The sequence below is a fragment of the Rhinichthys klamathensis genome, unplaced genomic scaffold (assembly GCF_029890125.1).
Source record: "Rhinichthys klamathensis goyatoka isolate OS25496 unplaced genomic scaffold, OSU_Roscu_1.1 h1tg000330l_1, whole genome shotgun sequence".
Lineage (NCBI taxonomy): Eukaryota > Metazoa > Chordata > Actinopteri > Cypriniformes > Leuciscidae > Rhinichthys > Rhinichthys klamathensis.
Genome location: NW_026606845.1, coordinates 1,356,615 through 1,375,686, shown reverse-complemented (window position 1 = coordinate 1,375,686; position 19,072 = coordinate 1,356,615). Strand labels below are relative to the sequence as shown.

At 41.1% G+C, this 19,072-nt stretch overlaps 1 protein-coding gene across 1 annotated transcript; it reads left to right on the top strand.

Annotated features, from left to right (window-relative positions):
- The first annotated feature begins 522 nt into the window (after nucleotides 1-522).
- On the top strand, nucleotides 523-18,471 carry LOC130105932 (B-cell receptor CD22-like). The gene is made up of 7 exons (XM_056272119.1): nucleotides 523-568; nucleotides 7,136-7,146; nucleotides 7,387-7,756; nucleotides 7,855-8,103; nucleotides 17,704-17,961; nucleotides 18,048-18,287; nucleotides 18,371-18,471. The coding sequence occupies exons 1-7, from the start codon at nucleotides 523-525 to the stop codon at nucleotides 18,469-18,471; spliced, it is 1,275 nt and encodes a 424-aa protein (XP_056128094.1).
- Nucleotides 18,472-19,072: the final 601 nt, after the last annotated feature.

Below are 19,072 nucleotides of genomic sequence, written 5' to 3'. Positions count from 1 at the left end.
ACATATACTTGTTTAAGTGATGAATATATTAACGCAAGTATTTATTACTTCGATGATATCATTGTTTCTGCCTTAAATTATTATTATTTTTTAAATTAATACATTTTATCTAACTGTGATTTTGTATATGTACATTTCTGAAATACATAACTTACAGTTACATCTGATGACAGATCACTCTAAATTGTAATGTGGACTCGTGTATTTTCTGTAAAGCTGCTTTGAGACGATGTGTATTGTGTAAAGCGCTATACAAATAAATGTGAATTGAATTGAATGCTGTATTATAGATGTATTTTATGCTGATGATTATATTAATGCTGTAGTATAGATATATTTTATGTTGATGATTATATTAATGCTGTAGTATACATATATTTTATGCTGATGATTATATTAATGCTGTATTATAGATATATTTTATGCTGATGATTATATTAATGCTGTATTATAGATATATTTTATGCTGATGATTATATTAATGCTGTATTATAGATATATTTTATGCTGATGTGGGTCAGAATGGCTCCTCCTCTTCCTCTGATCTTCTTTCTGCTCATGATTCACGGTGAGTCTCTCTTACATTCACATTAGAAACACTGATGTTTTATTTAAGGCGTCATGAGCGGCTGATCTGCACTTTCTTCTGTCCTGTACTCGCATATTTCTCTCTGAAACAGGAAGTTTGTGTTGAACATGTCAAACGCTCGTTCCTTTTAGAAATGTCCAATAGTCTATTGCTACTTGCTAGTCAGTGTCACATGGTTTAGGGGGAGGGACTTTCTCAGTTCAGAGCATTTGATTGGGCAAAAATCACTATAGCAGCAGATCATGAATATTTTTGGCTCATGTTCTCGGAAGTGAATGTGTGTTAAATATTTATCATGTCAAAGAAGTTCACTAGCATAAATGAGCTCTGAGCTGATAGATAAGAACTAAAAGCCTCAAAACTAATATTTTGATGTCATAGGGTATTTAATAAATCCACTATGATTATTTTATTTGTCTTATTTTTCAAACATTTCATTACTTGAAAGTGCATCATGTTGTTCGTGGCTGATTTTCTTGGTTCTCTCTTCACTCCTCTGTATCTGTACATTTTCTTCTGCTTTTCTGCAACACCATCCATCAAAGCTCATCAAAAAATGTTAAAATGTTTACATGGTACAATGACTGGTAGGCTACTGTTTTTTATTTTAATTTTTTTATTGCTTGACACAAATTTCACGATTTCAATTCTTTCAATCTCTTTCACGAATTCAATTATTGTGATTGATTCCGATCTTGATTCAATATCGATTAATTTGGATAAATATTAGATACAGTAGATAAATGTTCATTTTTCTCAAGGAAAGAAAAAAATCTCACACAATGCTGTAAACCAGGGATGGGCAATTCCGGTCCTGGAGGAGTTTAGAGTTTTTAATTTTCTGAGAGTGTTGAACCAACATCTCATTATAACATTGACTTAACACCATTGATTTATGGATGAAATTTCAAAAACATGTCAACATTAATTGCTGGAGCAAAAGATATGTTGATTCAATACAGTTAATATTGACTCATTAACATTATTTTGATGGTTGCTATCTATCTGGGACTCTAATCAAACACGCCTGAACCAGCTCATCAATGTCTTCAGGATTACTAGAAAGCTACAGACAGGAGAGTTATCAGGGTTAGAGCTAAACTCTGCAGAGCTGTGGCCCTCAAGGACCGGAATTGCCCATCCCTGCCGTAATGTGATCAGGGCTGCGATCTGTCACACATTCAGCCTGAGACTCTAAACGACACGTTTCACACGCTATGTTGGCGGACCACTCTTAGCTGGGACGTATTGGTTAACTTCTTTGACAAGCTATCCAACGCAGAGAAACTTGAATTGTACCTTTTTTAAATGGTGGATGAGACGGAATTCCAGCAGGCAGGTAGGTTGGTAGTAGCAGACAAAGCAATGGACTCCAGTAATCCAACAAACGATTGGTAGGTGATTGAGGAATGGTGGTTAAAAGGCACAACTTAATGTCAAAACTAATGTCCAAGTAGTGTTCAATAGTGATTTAATAGCGTTTTGATAGCAAAGTAAAGAACTGTATGCCTACATTCCAACAGCTTCCTTGTTCTTTTTCTTGTGTTTGAAAAGGTGAGAGGCGGCCATCTTTATATTCAAACATTCTCACCAACTGTCAAAATAAAAGTCCCTAAAAAATAAAGGATCCTAAATCTAACAAAACATACCAGTGCTCCAATAGCACAACAATTTAGATTAAACTAAACTCAAAATAGCTCCTACACACGCTCTCACGCCACACACACATTTTCTCACGCAGAGAAAAATCGCGAAGCGAAGAGGACACTGAGCAGAGGTGTATAGTCCAGGGGTCAGAAAGTAGAAGTCCTGTCATGTGTTTATTCCAGCCATCTGAACTGATTGACAGTTGATTTCAGCTGAGTGTGAGTATAAGAGGAGGAAGAGTGTGAGTATAAGAGGAGGAAGAGTGTGAGTATAAGAGGAGGAAGAGTGTGAGTATAAGAGGAGGAAGAGTGTGAGTATAAGAGGAGGAAGAGTGTGAGTAAGAGGAAGAAGAGTGTGAGTATAAGAGGAGGAAGAGTGTGAGTATAAGAGGAGGAAGAGTGTGAGTATAAGAGGAGGAAGAGTGTGAGTATAAGAGGAGGAAGAGTGTGTGTATAAGAGGAGGAAGAGTGTGAGTATAAGAGGAGGAAGAGTGTGAGTATAAGAGGAGGAAGAGTGTGAGTATAAGAGGAGGAAGAGTGTGAGTATAAGAGGAAGAAGAGTGTGAGTATAAGAGGAGGAAGAGTGTGAGTATAAGAGGAGGAAGAGTGTGAGTATAAGAGGAGGAAGAGTGTGAGTATAAGAGGAGGAAGAGTGTGAGTATAAGAGGAGGAAGAGTGTGCGTATAAGAGGAAGAGTGTGAGTATAAAAGGAGGAAGAGTGTGAGTATAAGAGGAAGAGTGTGCGTATAAGAGGAAGAGTGTGAGTTAGAGGAGGAAGAGTGTGAGTATAAGAGGAGGAAGAGTGTGAGTATAAGAGGAGGAAGAGTGTGAGTATAAGAGGAGGAAGAGTGTGAGTATAAGAGGAGAAAGAGTGTGTGTATAAGAGGAGGAAGAGTGTGAGTATAAGAGGAGGAAGAGTGTGAGTATAAGAGGAGGAAGAGTGTGAGTATAAGAGGAGGAAAATTGTGAGTATAAGAGGAGGAAGAGTGTGAGTATAAGAGGAGGAAGAGTGTGAGTATAAGAGGAGGAAGAGTGTGAGTATAAGAGGAGGAAGAGTGTGAGTATAAGAGGAGGAAGAGTGTGTGTATAAGAGGAGGAAGAGTGTGAGTATAAGAGGAGGAAGAGTGTGAGTATAAGAGGAGGAAGAGTGTGAGTATAAGAGGAGGAAGAGTGTGAGTATAAGATGAAGAAGAGTGTGAGTATAAGAGGAGGAAGAGTGTGAGTATAAGAGGAGGAAGAGTGTGAGTATAAGAGGAGGAAGAGTGTGAGTATAAGAGGAGGAAGAGTGTGAGTATAAGAGGAAGAGTGTGCGTATAAGAGGAAGAGTGTGAGTATAAAAGGAGGAAGAGTGTGAGTATAAGAGGAAGAGTGTGCGTATAAGAGGAAGAGTGTGAGTTAGAGGAGGAAGAGTGTGAGTATAAGAGGAGGAAGAGTGTGAGTATAAGAGGAGGAAGAGTGTGAGTATAAGAGGAGGAAGAGTGTGAGTATAAGAGGAGAAAGAGTGTGTGTATAAGAGGAGGAAGAGTGTGAGTATAAGAGGAGGAAGAGTGTGAGTATAAGAGGAGGAAGAGTGTGAGTATAAGAGGAGGAAAATTGTGAGTATAAGAGGAGGAAGAGTGTGAGTATAAGAGGAGGAAGAGTGTGAGTATAAGAGGAGGAAGAGTGTGAGTATAAGAGGAGGAAGAGTGTGAGTATAAGAGGAAGAGTGTGAGTATAAGAGGAGGAAGAGTGTGAGTATAAGAGGAGGAAGAGTGTGAGTATAAGAGGAGGAAGAGTGTGAGTATAAGAGGAGGAAGAGTGTGAGTATAAGAGGAGGAAGAGTGTGTGTATAAGAGGAGGAAGAGTGTGAGTATAAGAGGAGGAAGAGTGTGAGTATAAGAGGAAAAAGAGTGTGAGTATAAGAGGAGGAAGAGTGTGTGTATAAGAGGAGGAAGAGTGTGAGTATAAGAGGAGGAAGAGTGTGAGTATAAGAGGAGGAAGAGTGTGAGTTAGAGGAGGAAGAGTGTGAGTATAAGAGGAGGAAGAGTGTGAGTATAAGAGGAGGAAGAGTGTGAGTATAAGAGGAAGAGTGTGAGTATAAGAGGAGGAAGAGTGTGAGTATAAGAGGAGGAAGAGTGTCAGTATAAGAGGAGGAAGAGTGTGAGTATAAGAGGAGGAAGAGTGTGAGTATAAGAGGAGGAAGAGTGTGTGTATAAGAGGAGGAAGAGTGTGAGTATAAGAGGAGGAAGAGTGTGAGTATAAGAGGAGGAAGAGTGTGAGTATAAGAGGAGGAAGAGTGTGAGTATAAGAGGAGGAAAATTGTGAGTTAGAGGAGGAAGAGTGTGAGTATAAGAGGAGGAAGAGTGTGAGTATAAGAGGAGGAAGAGTGTGAGTATAAGAGGAGGAAGAGTGTAAGTATAAGAGGAGGAAGAGTGTGAGTTAGAGGAGGAAGAGTGTGAGTATAAGAGGAGGAAAATTGTGAGTATAAGAGGAGGAAGAGTGTGAGTATAAGAGGAGGAAGAGTGTGAGTATAAGAGGAGGAAGAGTGTGAGTATAAGAGGAAGAGTGTGAGTATAAGAGGAGGAAGAGTGTGAGTATAAGAGGAGGAAGAGTGTGAGTATAAGAGGAGGAAGAGTGTGTGTATAAGAGGAGGAAGAGTGTGAGTATAAGAGGAGGAAGAGTGTGAGTATAAGAGGAGGAAGAGTGTGAGTATAAGAGGAGGAAGAGTGTGAGTATAAGAGGAGGAAAATTGTGAGTTAGAGGAGGAAGAGTGTGAGTATAAGAGGAGGAAGAGTGTGAGTATAAGAGGAGGAAGAGTGTGAGTATAAGAGGAGGAAGAGTGTGAGTATAAGAGGAGGAAGAGTGTGAGTATAAGAGGAGGAAGAGTGTGAGTTAGAGGAGGAAGAGTGTGAGTATAAGAGGAGGAAGAGTGTGAGTATAAGAGGAGGAAGAGTGTGAGTATAAGAGGAGGAAGAGTGTGAGTATAAGAGGAGGAAGAGTGTGAGTATAAGAGGAGGAAGAGTGTGAGTATAAGAAGAGGAAGAGTGTGAGTATAAGAGGAGGAAGAGTGCGAGTATAAGAGGAGGAAGAGTGTGAGTATAAGAGGAGGAAGAGTGTGAGTATAAGAGGAGGAAGAGTGTGAGTATAAGAGGAGGAAGAGTGTGAGTATAAGAGGAGGAAGAGTGTGAGTATAAGAGGAGGAAGAGTGTGAGTATAAGAAGAGGAAGAGTGTGAGTATAAGAGGAGGAAGAGTGCGAGTATAAGAGGAGGAAGAGTGTGTGTATAAGAGGAGGAAGAGTGTGAGTATAAGAGGAGGAAGAGTGTGAGTATAAGAGGAGGAAGAGTGTGAGTTAGAGGAGGAAGAGTGTGAGTATAAGAGGAGGAAGAGTGCGAGTATAAGAGGAGGAAGAGTGTGTGTATAAGAGGAGGAAGAGTGTGAGTATAAGAGGAGGAAGAGTGTGTGTATAAGAGGAGGAAGAGTGTGAGTATAAGAGGAGGAAGAGTGTGAGTATAAGAGGAGGAAGAGTGTGTGTATAAGAGAAGGAAGAGTGCGAGTATAAGAGGAGGAAGAGTGTGAGTATAAGAGGAGGAAGAGTGTGAGTTAGAGGAGGAAGAGTGTGAGTATAAGAGGAGGAAGAGTGTGAGTTAGAGGAGGAAGAGTGTGAGTATAAGAGGAGGAAGAGTGTGAGTTAGAGGAGGAAGAGTGTGAGTATAAGAGGAGGAAGAGTGCGAGTATAAGAGGAGGAAGAGTGTGTGTATAAGAGGAGGAAGAGTGTGAGTATAAGAGGAGGAAGAGTGTGTGTATAAGAGGAGGAAGAGTGTGAGTATAAGAGGAGGAAGAGTGTGAGTATAAGAGGAGGAAGAGTGTGTGTATAAGAGAAGGAAGAGTGCGAGTATAAGAGGAGGAAGAGTGTGAGTATAAGAGGAGGAAGAGTGTGAGTTAGAGGAGGAAGAGTGTGAGTATAAGAGGAGGAAGAGTGTGAGTTAGAGGAGGAAGAGTGTGAGTATAAGAGGAGGAAGAGTGTGAGTTAGAGGAGGAAGAGTGTGAGTATAAGAGGAGGAAGAGTGTGAGTATAAGAGGAGGAAGAGTGTGAGTTAGAGGAGGAAGAGTGTGAGTATAAGAGGAAGAGTGTGCGTATAAGAGGAGGAAAAGTGTGAAAATGACTAAACTGTAAATGAGCTGCTGCTTCCGGCACAGGGGGCGGAGCTTCAACAGCTCGTTCTAAGAAGAGACATAGAGCCCTTTGTTTGTGAGGCGGGGTTTATGTAAATTTTGGGGTTTGTGATGTCACGAACCCGGGAGGAAGCTTGTGTAGTCCCTACTGGCCGTTTGTTGTAGTCCTTAAAAAGTGATTTCTGTAAAATAAAATATCTCCCTTTGCTGATTTATTTGTTAGGTAGCCATGTAATAAGCGGGATAATGTAGAGCGAGGAGGTTGTTATAGCGAATACAAACCCTTCAGGCTGATTCAAGACCCTCGCGTCGGGCTCCTGATCAGCCTGGTTGTATTCGCTACAACAACCGCCTCGCTCTACATTATCCCTTACTTACCGTAACCCAGTTATGTGGAACCTGTTGACATAAAAAAAGTTCATCAAAGACAACATATCATGTTTTGAGTGTATATTTAGCACAATACTATGCTTGCAGTACATACAGTATTTATTCTCCATACTACTGTAAGTTGTCAGTACTATACTTCTTTACATAATTGCAAAATTTGTTTACTTTGTTACAATATACTCTTTTTCTTGTAACTGCATGCTTTGGATTCTGTGTTCTGCATTTTTGATGTAACACATGATCTGTAGTGTTTATAATATTGACTGATGTGTGTATGATCTGAGAGCATTGTTTGATTTTGCCAGAAGAGTCAGAGATTCTCTGAATGAGTTTTGAACATTTGGTTTTGTGTTTAAGCTTTTGAGAAAGTGAATGATGGTTTTAAGAAATGTGTTTTAGCAATTCAGAAAAAAACTGTATTTTTTGTTTTTGGCTGATTTCTCTCTTCACTCCTCTGTCTTAAAGTAATTCCCACTGAGATCATTTATTTACATTTATCTCATATTTACTTAGCTTATATTTCCTGTAATGAGTTGCTGTTTTCAAATAGTAATAAATCATTGTCATGTTTTCATGGCCCAATATAACTGATAAAACAACATTTACAGTTTGATGAATTCTGTGTTTCAGGGGTTTCTAGTGATGATTGGGGTGTGAGTTACAGTCCTTCACACATCTGTGCACTAAACGACTCAACAGTGATAATGAGATGCACTTATACATACCCTACTAGATATCAGATCAAGGAAGCATTCTGGACCAATACATCGGTAACATATCCTGACGAGCCTCCAGATCTGTCTAAGGACCCTGAATACAGTCAGAGGCTTCAGTATCTGGGAGATCAACAGCAGAACTGCACCGTCAGACTGAGTCATGTGACACTGAAGGATTCACACATGTACTATTTCAGATTCATCACTAATATAACAGATGGAAAATATACTGGTTATCCAGGAGTGACTCTTACTGTCACAGGTGACTTTGATGAGGTTTATCTCTTCTTCTGTGCATTATGTTGAATAATAATCAGTGTATGACAGCAGCACTAGATATAATGTGTGTGTTGTGTTCAGATCTTCAGGTGGAGTCTCCTGAGAGAGTGACAGAGGGAGATTCAGTCAGTCTGACATGTAAAAGCAGCTGCGCTCTGACTGACAGAGCAACATTCATCTGGTACAGAAACTCACAGCCATTAACTGAGAGAAGAGACAGAAACAATGAACTCCTGCTGCAGTCAGTCAGAAGAGAGGATTCAGGCAGATATAGCTGTGCTGTAGACGGACACACTCACGTCTCTCCTGATGTTCAGCTCAATGTCATGTGTGAGTGCAGATTCACTTGTTCTCTTTAACCCTCATGCACTTTCGATTTCTGGTTACAGCCTGTGTGGTCCGGGTCATTGTATTCAATACTAGTCCCCAATAATCACACTATGAAAATTATGGATAAATAATTAACTTTTAATATCAATACTGTTCACACATTACAAAGAAAAAATATCTGCATTTATGATTTATATGGTTTTAACCACTATTTTAAAGACTGCCCCTTCCCAACAATAATATCTTAGTCTAAACCTTGACAAACTATAACGCACGCTCTGATTCTTTCCGTATGTTTGTTTTAGAGATTGAATTCAAATCAAATTATTAACATTACTTCCCAAACTACTTCTGAATAGGATGTCTACTTCATAAATATTTTTAAAAGTATGGAAATATGTGGTTAAGATCACTTAATCCAAATATGGAAATCGAAGAGTCCTTATATGGTCATCAGAGGAGTCTGGACGCCGTCTAGTGGAAAAGTACTGTGCTTTTTTTATTTTAGATAACCTCAAATTTGTCACAGAACTTGTTCAGATATTTAGCTTTGATTTTCTTGAAGTTTTAGTTGAACATGTTTTCCAAAATATATATTTTATATACAAATATATATATTTTACATTTTCATAAACTTAAACTTCTATGGTGTTTTTGTAAACTTTTACCATTTTTCCTATTTATTTCTACAATAATCTGTGAAGTGTTCCCTTTAAAAAAGATACCAAACTTAAGTCTGTGCTCTGAAGTATTTAAGATTTTTAACAAGATTTTTAAAGGGCACCTATTATACAAAATTCACTTTTACATGGTGTTTGAACATAAATGTGTCGGCAGTGTGTTTACACAGCCATCCTATAATGATACAAATCCACACTCTAAAAAATGCTGGGTTATTTCAACCCAAATTTGGGTCAAATATGGACAAACCCAAATGTTGGGTTAAAAATGTCATTAAAAAATTTACAGTTGAAAGTGAAAGTCTAAGTTGGGTAAATGACATTTTTAACCCAACATTTGGGTTTGTCCATATTTGACCCAAATTTGGGTTGAAATAACCCAGCATTGTTTAGAGTGCACCCATTCCTTTGTTTTAATCCCCATAAATCATAAGCGGTGACTCAGAACAAGCTGTATGCTATGCCTTCTCACACCCCCTGCCAAACTGTGGAGCCGGTAAGTGTTGCACTGCACACTCAGACTCCGGGTCGGGTCCCTGTCCTCCACCTCGCTGCCCCACCACGGGTACGTCTGTGGTCCCATTGGTCATGCTGGTTCGGTCACTGGGATCCTGGCTAGCGCTTCCCAGCCCGTCACGCTGGCTCATTGGGACGATCAGATGTTGCTATGCGATTCGATCAGGCCCTTCACAAGCTTCTGATCAAAATGCTAACGCAGAAACATCTTTTCGAATGTGTTCGCCCCTAAGACTGGTTCGTAGCAATCGACCTGAAGGATGCATCATTTCATGTCTCAATTCTGCCTCGACACAGACCGTTCCTACACTTTGAGTTCGAGGGATAGGCATACCAGTACAAAGTCCTCCTCTTCGGACTGTCCCTGTCACCCGTGTCTTTACGAAGGTCGCGGAGGAGGTGGGTGTTCGCATCCCCAACTATCTCAACGACTGGCTCATCTTGGCCCACTCGCGAGATCAGTTGTGCGAACACAGGGACCTGGTGCTTAGACACCTCAGCCATCTGGGGCTTCAGGTCAATTGGGAAAGAGCAAACTCGACTGCAGTGGCATATCAACTGCCTCAAATTGCTAGCAGTTTCCCTTGCTCTCAGGAAACTTGTTGTCAGTGGTCAGGCCCTGTGCTAGACTAGGTGCCCGTATGTTGTGATCCTGTGTATTCTTCCAAACAGGGGCGGACTTAACCATTAGGCAAAAGTCGGCAATTGCCTTGGGCCCCGAGCTACCTAGGGGCCCCCCAAAATGCCCCATTAAATTATGCTTAAGTTGTTTTTTTTTGTTTGTTTTTTTACTTTTCGCAAATTATATATTTCTAAAAAACATTTGCAAAAAAAGGCATCAAATCATTAGTGTCGCAGACAGGAGCCTTTCCTTTCTTTTTTTTAAAAAAAGGGTCGCAGCTTCATGTCCATGAGGAAATGTGGGTCCAATGGCCTAACCATTATTATAGCACAATTCTTTACACCTCACCCCGGACCTCACTAATTTTCAAACCCTGGTTACGGCCTTGGTTACAACCACCATCACGACCGTTAGCACTGCTGCTAGCAAGGAGGAGCTACCCGTTGCTGCCGACAGTGCCAGGTAGATTAGCTTTACCTGCCTATCCACCATTCAGTCGGTACATTTTTTTTTCGTTCTCTTTTAAAGATCAGATGGGGGGGGCCTCATACTACCCAGCAGCCATATCACCCTGTAGCCCAAGACTGGTTGCCCACTGAAGCTAAGCAGGGCTGAGCCTGGTTAGTACCTGGATGGGAGACCTCCTGAGAAAACGTCTCGGTTACTGATGGAGGAGGGAGGAGGAGGGAAGGGGAGACGTGGCGTCGACGTGACGACGTTAGGGGATTGCCTTGAGAGACCAATCTACTTCGAGAGTATTAAAACGAGCCAATGCACATTGGCATGCGATAATTGCATCAGCTGCTCTGTTTGCAGCGCGAGCATATAACGAGCAGCAGGTGTGTCGCATATTGTTTTACGCTGAGGAGCCGAGACGTGTTCGGCCGTACAGCGATGGTCAGTAACTGTGGCGTCACGTCTCCCGTTCCCTCCTTCGGGGAACGAGGGTTACATCAGTAACCGAGACGTTCGTGACGACGTTATGGGATCCCATGGAAAACGCCACGGTTGCTGCCACATCCAGCGCCCTACGCAAGACTCTCAGACCCCCAACTGGCTGGGGCGGAAGGCCTGCGTAGAGGGAGTTCGAACTGATGTTCCATTATAACCCACACAGTGGAACTCTTGGATAACACTGGGAAAGCGTGCCCCTCCAGGGGAGAGGGACGCTGCGGATCCACATCCTGCCCGAAGGGAGGTACCATGTGGAGAATACACATATGGACTGGCCGAAGGGGCAGTGCAACATATGGAATGTCACTGGGGTGGCTCCAGCCTGAGAAGGGGGAGACAACACCAGGCAGTGACGGCAGAGTGGGCTCTGCCAGGGGAAAGACACGGGCTCACCGCAGGGTGCTGGTCGTGGAAGAATACACATATGGGATCGCCGCAGGGATCACCACATATGGAACCCAGTCTAGCACAAGTTACACAAGCATACGAGCACTAGACCTGGCGTCGGACGCTCTGCAACGTCTGACTGCCGAAGGGATGCGGAGGAACTCTACAGGGTTCGCCTGATGGGGAACTCGACTGGAGCAGAAAGCGCACGTATCCGCTCCATGTGGAGGGGAGTGGCGCAGCAAGCCGACACAAGAGCGGAAACTTCGGTGTTACCGGCTGGTTGAAGCGAGCACACAGGAAGAAACCGGCTCAACACGTAGGCTATAAAACCTAGCAAACGTGTTAGGTGTCGCCCAGCCCGCAGCTCTACAGATATCTGTCAGCGAGGCGCCGTGTGCCGGCGCCCAAGAAGAAGCGACACTCCTAGTGGAGTGGGCTCTCAACCCGGGCGGGCAAGGCACGCCTTGGGCTTCGTAAGCCAAGGCGATGGCATCCACTATCCAGTGGGCCATCCTCTGCTTGGAGACAGCCTTTCCCTTCTGCTGGCCTCCGTAACAGACGAAGAGCTGATCTGAGGTCCTGAGGCTTTGCGTTCTGTCCACGTACAAGCGCAGAGCGCAGACGGGACAGAGAAAAGCCAGGGCTGGGTCTGCCTCCTCCGAAGGCAGCGCTTGCAGGTTCACCACCTGGTCCCGGAAGGGAGTGGTAGGAACCTTGGGCACGTATCCGGGCCGGGGTCTCAGGATCACGTGAGAGTTATCCGGGCCGAATTCCAGGCACGATTCGTCGACCGAAAATGTATGTAGGTCCCCTACCCTCTTAATAGAGGCCAACGCAACCAGGAGAACTGTCTTACAGGACAAGATTTTTAACTCAGCTGATTGCAGAGGCTCAAAGGGTGGTCTCTGAAGTGCCGAAAGGACCAGAGACAAATCCCAAGAGGGTATAGAGAGTGGGCGAGGAGGATTCAGTCTCCTCGCTCCCCTCAGGAACCTGACGACCAGGTCGTGCTTCCCCAAAGACTTACCATCAACAGCGTCGTGATGTGCGGCAATAGCGGCAACATACACTTTAAGGGTGGAGGGAGACAGCCGTACTTCAAACAACCCTTATCCGGATCATTCGCACATTCAGACGCACCAACCCTGCTCACAACGTTTGATAAACCATCTGGAAATATATATATATATATATATATATGTTAAAGTTTTAAAATAAATTAAACAAACCATAGCAGCATATAATAATGTATGATAAGGCCGAATTACAAAACACTTACCGAGGGGCGTACCATCCACGTTAACAGGCGTGCGACCTCTCTGAGGCGCATGTACTAAGGCCTTATTCATTACCCGCTTCACCCCTGGTAGAAAACAAAAAAAACATAGAAGATAAGGTATTTTTTCACACAGCCACAACACTGTTTAAACACACGGGCGTAACAACATTTAACATTACCGTCCACAAGTGCTTCCGAGCTCTCTCGTGAAGAAGCACCCTCGTGCGATACAGCTGGTGTACTATGCCTATGTGCAGCCACGCCTCCTGGCGAAAACAAAACAAAACATCATCCGTCACACACACGCGCACACACACACACACACAAACGTATGCAACATTTAAACATAATTATTTGTACCGCTGGCTTGATTTAGGAAATTAATCTCCTCAACAAGATCGAAGAGACTCAAACTATCACCATCTGAAGCGGGCAGATAAAACCTTTAGTAACGCAATAGAACAGCGACACTCATATAAATAAAAAATCATCCTTAACAATGTTACTAAATAATAAAAAAAACTTACTGTTAAGACTGGATTCCATCTTCTTGCACTCACGTATCCAACAACACAATTTGTCTTGGTAAATAGTAACGTTATGAGAACGAGAAAAAACTGCAGAGGAGCGTGACACAAGACACAGCGCTTCAGTGACTGGGTTCGCGTACTACGCACCTTTATACACGCAGCTTTTGGCGAAGTGTGAAAACGGGCCTCCCCAGCAGACAGAATACACAACGACATAACACCTATCTCGCGCAGGTAGACGGCCAATAAACCCGGAAGGCCAAGGGCCAGACACCTTTCTTTTACACCTCTGGCCAGGATGTCACTGCAGGAGGATGTCACATGGCGTCGCGCAGCCTAGACATACCGGAGCCTGTCAGCGACCCATCATAAATCAGAGACACATGGAACCCCTCATTCCCTGGTCAGCCATGAGTGACATGGGCCATAAATCAAGTCATAATCATAGTTTGATTGACATTTTGACACATTGTATATGTTAATACTACTTATATTTGTTATTTATTTTGGTATAGTGCTTAACAAGCATAATTTAATTTTGCCCAGTTTTTGCCTGTTGAGGGGCAATAAATATAAAAAGTTCCAAAACATCTATTATGTTATTTGTATCGATCCACTATATAAGCATATATCTATGTAGCGCCTCTCTAGTGTGTTGGACTATAATGAGAGGTGGCTATCCTGCGTTCTTTAAATACAATCAAATAAGTGAGGTTTCACTAATAAACTAATCAGTTTTTAACTTGTGTGTGTGTAATTGCTAATTACATATGAAATACTCTTTCCCTTTAAATCACTATTTAAGCAGTAATATTTACACACTTTAACTGGAAATTAAATGTATTGGAATTGTTATCCTGTAAACACTTTCACATTTAATTAACCATCTCTCTGCACCACCCTATTCAACGACTGTTCTAGACGTCTGAGGAAGTCAGACAGCCTCTCACTTGGTTGTTGCTGCAGTAAACGAAATGCAAAATACAACTCTTCTCCGGACTCTGCTGTCCCAAAAGCATGCTCCAGTGCCTCTAAGCAGTCTTCGGGGCTCACCTCAGGATCACTGGCTCGTGCTGCTTTTACAATGTCAAGCGCTGGGCCTCTGAGACTTTCCATCAGTATCCGCCTCTTTTCTTTGTGAGAGCAGTCACACTCTTCCACCATGAGCCGTGCTTGACCCAACCAGTGGTCGAACTGCTCTTCTCCAGCTGGGGTGGGCAAAAACCCAGAGAAAGTTCGTAGGCGGCGATAGCTTCCATGCTCACTTGAGGACTTGGACGCCTTGTCAAGTAAATCACTCACAGCTCGCAGAATAGCCTCTGTTGACTTGGCAGCATCCTCATCTTCAGGGAACAATGTGCGAACATCTTCAACATGTTTACCTGGAGATTGTTGTGTTCCAGACTCATAAACTTGTGTACTGGTTTGTGTAGCTGCATCTGCTATGATAACAGGCCACGGCCCTCCACCGTCAATAGGAAGCACTTCAAAGGGAACGATTTCTCCTTTTACGACTTCCTTACATTCACACAAGACCAAGTATCGGTTTAGTTGGTTGTTGAAAGTTCGGCCTCTGACTCCCACACGTCCCAAACACTTCACTGTTTGCATTGTCTCTTCTATTGCACTTGGGTCTACATCTTCTTGAATGAGCACCATGACTGCATGAGCCTCGTCTAATGCCTCGCCACGGCACCATCCCTTTAAATCTGATACTAGCTCTTTCATACGTTCCATTTTTAGCCTATACATTAGCACTATTTAAAACTTCACAATGCTAATTTTCAATGTAAAATGTACAAAAATAAACAAGAAACCCACACTAATTATCCCAGCGGTGCCTCCAATTTATGTAGCGCCTCTCTAGCGTGTTGGACTATAATGAGAGGTGGCTAAACTGCGTTCTTTAAATACAATCAAATAAGTGAGGTTTCACTAATAAACTAATCAGTGTTTAACTTGTGTGTGTGTGTAATTGCTAACTAAATATGAAATACTCTTTCCCTTTAAATCACTATTTAAGCAGTAATATTTACACACTTTAACTGGAAATTAAATGTATTGGAATTGTTATCCTGTAAACAATTTCACATTTAAACCAAAAAATACTATTTTTCTTAATTAACTAAAAAATATCAAATGAGTCAGTGACCACAACTGTTATATAGAAAAAAGTATAACAGATTTACTCAGAAAAATTAGAAAGAGTTAGAAAGAGTAATTAAATATCTCTGGTCAAAATCACTTCAGATCACAAATGGATTCAAATTCACATTCAAAACATAAGGGCCCAAGAAAATAAAACAGCCGGCAAAACCCTAGTTGAATCTGAAATACCCTTCAAAATGTTCAACTGATGCAGGCCTGAATGTAGCTCGGGTACGTTGTAGCCTCAAATCAAATGGCTGCTTCACCACACAGGCCAAACAAACAATGGTACCTTTACTCAATGTGAAAGTAATCTCACGCGCACAGGATCAAAGTGTCAGCAGCAGAAGACAGCTATATGGGGAGGCTGCAGACCTGGAGCCGGCAGATATACGCCCCTGGCAGTTTTACGCCCCTGACAGTTTTACGCCCCTGTTGTTCCTGATGCGTCCAGTAGGGGATATACTGCGAAATAACATAATTAAATCGACGCGTGCACATTAATAACTCGTCCATAGACTTGACAATTTTTTTGTTTTTTTGTTCATTTAAATATAAACGCTACAGTGTAGATAGGCACGGATTAAAATGTCTGTAGATATTCAGTTTGGCTTCACTCTCTTCACTCAGCCTACAAAAGACTATGAGTTTTTGTGAATTGAAAAATTAAAAATACACATAGTTGGATCAATTATGTTATGACAAGTATATGACCTGCTGCAGTTATAGGCCTATTAACCGTAGGTTTTTATGGGAGACTGAGTGAAATATGTTATGAATTTATATAAAGTTACATTTAGAAATTTAGCCCATTAGACAGTACCATGTAATCATATGGATCCTCGACTAAATATCTGCTGTAGCTACTATTCTCTATTGGTCGTCATACAGCTACAAAACAGCGTCCTAGCATTTTATGAAGACAAACACAATTTATCCCTTTTCTAATATTCCAAGGGCCATGTAAAAGAATTAGAAAAAGAGTCTGTTATAAAGAACCTTTAATTTTTTATATTGACAAAATGTAAAATTGTATTGATTTGTGTATAGCCTAATTCAATCTCTTTTGATGTCCCCCTTGTTTTGTTTTTTTCTCTTCTCACTGTTAATGTCTGTATCCTTTCATTTACAATACAAAATAAATAAATTAATAATAATTTAAAAAAAAGATTATTTAGCATAACTCAATTCGTGTTGCTGTACAGCCTCCCCCTACTGGACGCATCAGGAACAACAGGGGCGTAAAACTGTCAGGGGCGTAAAACTGTCAGGGGCGTATATCTACCGGCTCCAGGTCTGCAGCCTCCCCCTACTCGAAGACAGGATGAGAGGATTCGCGATGAAGAGAAGAGTCACATGGTTGACGATCTGGGCAAAGTCCACCACTCGGTAACGCTATCCGGCTCCGTCGGGTCTTTGATCATCGTCGATCTCACAGCTCCACACTGGCTTAACTAATCAAGGTCGCTGGTTGCTAGCTTGTTAGAAAAGTCCAAGCGCAAACACTAACCACTAGATCAGCGGCTAACTTAAACTTATTTCGGTCTTCGTGTGCAGAGTATGTCACTCACACAGACAGAATTATCACCATTAAAGTTTCGTATAAGAGTCCGGGTTGAACACTTTGACTAAACTGGTGAATTTCATTAACATTAATCGTGTTTCTCTTTCCGCAAACCACACGCGTTTTTTTTTCTTTCACTTCTTCGACGCTCTCTCCCCACTTCCTTCCCCTTTGACCTCAAATGTGATTGGATCATTCACAAAACTTTCAGAAATAAAATAAATTCACAAAACATTTGTGTAATTCTTTCTTCCTACTCTTACAGGCATATTTAAAGTATTTTCACATATATTATTACACAACAAATATTTAACCTTTTAAATGCTGTAGTCAGTAAACCATGAACATAACCCAATATGCATTTCTCTCATTGAACACAATCATAAACTCATTACTGGTCAATGAATCTTAACTTTTTAACCTTACATTTTATTTATTAAACTATGAAATTATTTATTCAATATTATTCTAATGAATATATTTCAACATGGTTTCATACATACATGGCATTTGATTGGAGGCTAGTCTCACTTTGTCCCACAGCAACATTAAAATAGTTTAGATTTGTGTACATTGTTTGTGTTAATAATGTATTGTATTAAGTGTCCATTTCATTATAATATTCAGATTTATCATAAATAATTGAACATGCATATGTATTTTAAGTTCCGTTAAAGAGAGGTGGAGGTGGGGTCACATTTGAGCATTTTAAAATTCACTCAAAATTTAAAAATTTTCTTGAAAGTAACGAAATAGTTACTTTGTGAAGTAACAGTTACTTGTATAATTTGTAACTGAGTAACTAATTTAGTTACTTTTTGGAAGAAGTAACTAGTAACTGTTACTAAATACTTTTTAAAAGTAACTTCCCCAACACTGGTGATGTCAAATTTAATTTGTTATTTTTTCTGTTTTAGACCCACCAAAGAGCGTCTCAGTGTCCATCAGTCCATCTGGTGTAATAGTGGAGGGAGATTCAGTGACTCTGAACTGCATCAGTGACTCAAACCCTCCTGCTCTGAACTTCAGCTGGTTTAAAGGAGGAACGATTGTAGGATCTGGAAGAATCTACAACATCTCAAAGATCAGCTCTGATGACAGTGGAGAATACAAGTGCAAGTCCATCAATGAACATGGAGAGAAATACTCTGATGCTGTGACTTTAAACGTCATGTGTGAGTTAATAATCATATGCACATTGTTTAAAATTTCCAAACACATAATTTTCTAATATTCACTGAATTAGAATTTTTGTCTATAGATCCTCCCAGGAGCGTCTCAGTATTGATGCGTGGATCTGGTGTAATAGTGGAGGGAGATTCAGTGACTCTGAACTGCATCAGTGACTCAAACCCTCCTGCAGAAATCCACTGGTTTAAGGAGAATGAAACCTCAGCTGTTGGATCTGGACCGAGTTTCAGTGCACTACAGAGTGGACGCTTCTACTGTCAGGCTCACAATCAACATGGATCTCAGAGATCAGACGCTGTAACTGTCACAGGTGAAGCTTTTATTAACACACTCCTGTATCTTCACATCATTCATCAGTTTGGAGAGTTAATCATGATGATCTTCCTCTTTCAGTTCATCATGTTGCTGGTAGGAATGTGATTGTGATCGCAGCGGCATCTGGAGGATTATTCATCATCATCCTCATCATCATCTTCATCCTGTTTATATTGTGAGCTCAATAAAAAAAAACTGCAGTAATTGTATAAATTCACTTTTGGTTTGATGTAGGAAATGGCTAATTTGAGTTTTTAATGAATAATCTTTCAAATAAATTCATATGCTGCTAATGTCTGTGATTATAACAGAAAGAAACGAAGGAGTGTGAAAGCTGAAGATCACAGGTTGAAACAGGTAAATCATCTAAACATGACTTTACAAAAAGCAGAGAATGAATCGATCAGCCGTTCTCGGTTTCAGACTGTAAATGTACAAAGTGAGAGGATTCAAACCTTCCCAATCCAGCAGTGAACAGTTTGTACTATACTATAAAAAAATCATGAAATAATCCCACTGATTTTAGTGGGCAGTTGTGAATGGCCTTGGCCGGGAAGTTTTTCAGTGAATTTAACCAATCTGGTTAAGTGTTTTAATTATAGTTCACTGTTAAATTTATGATGACTCAAGCCATTAGGGGTTTTGTACAAGATACATTTATCATTGATATATATTTTATCTGGTCAAAAAACATGGTCTAACATGATCTCTGTGTTGTGGTTTAAATTTGTTTCAGCTATATGCTCAAATTAAGAGAAAGCAAAGTGAGAAAAACTGCAG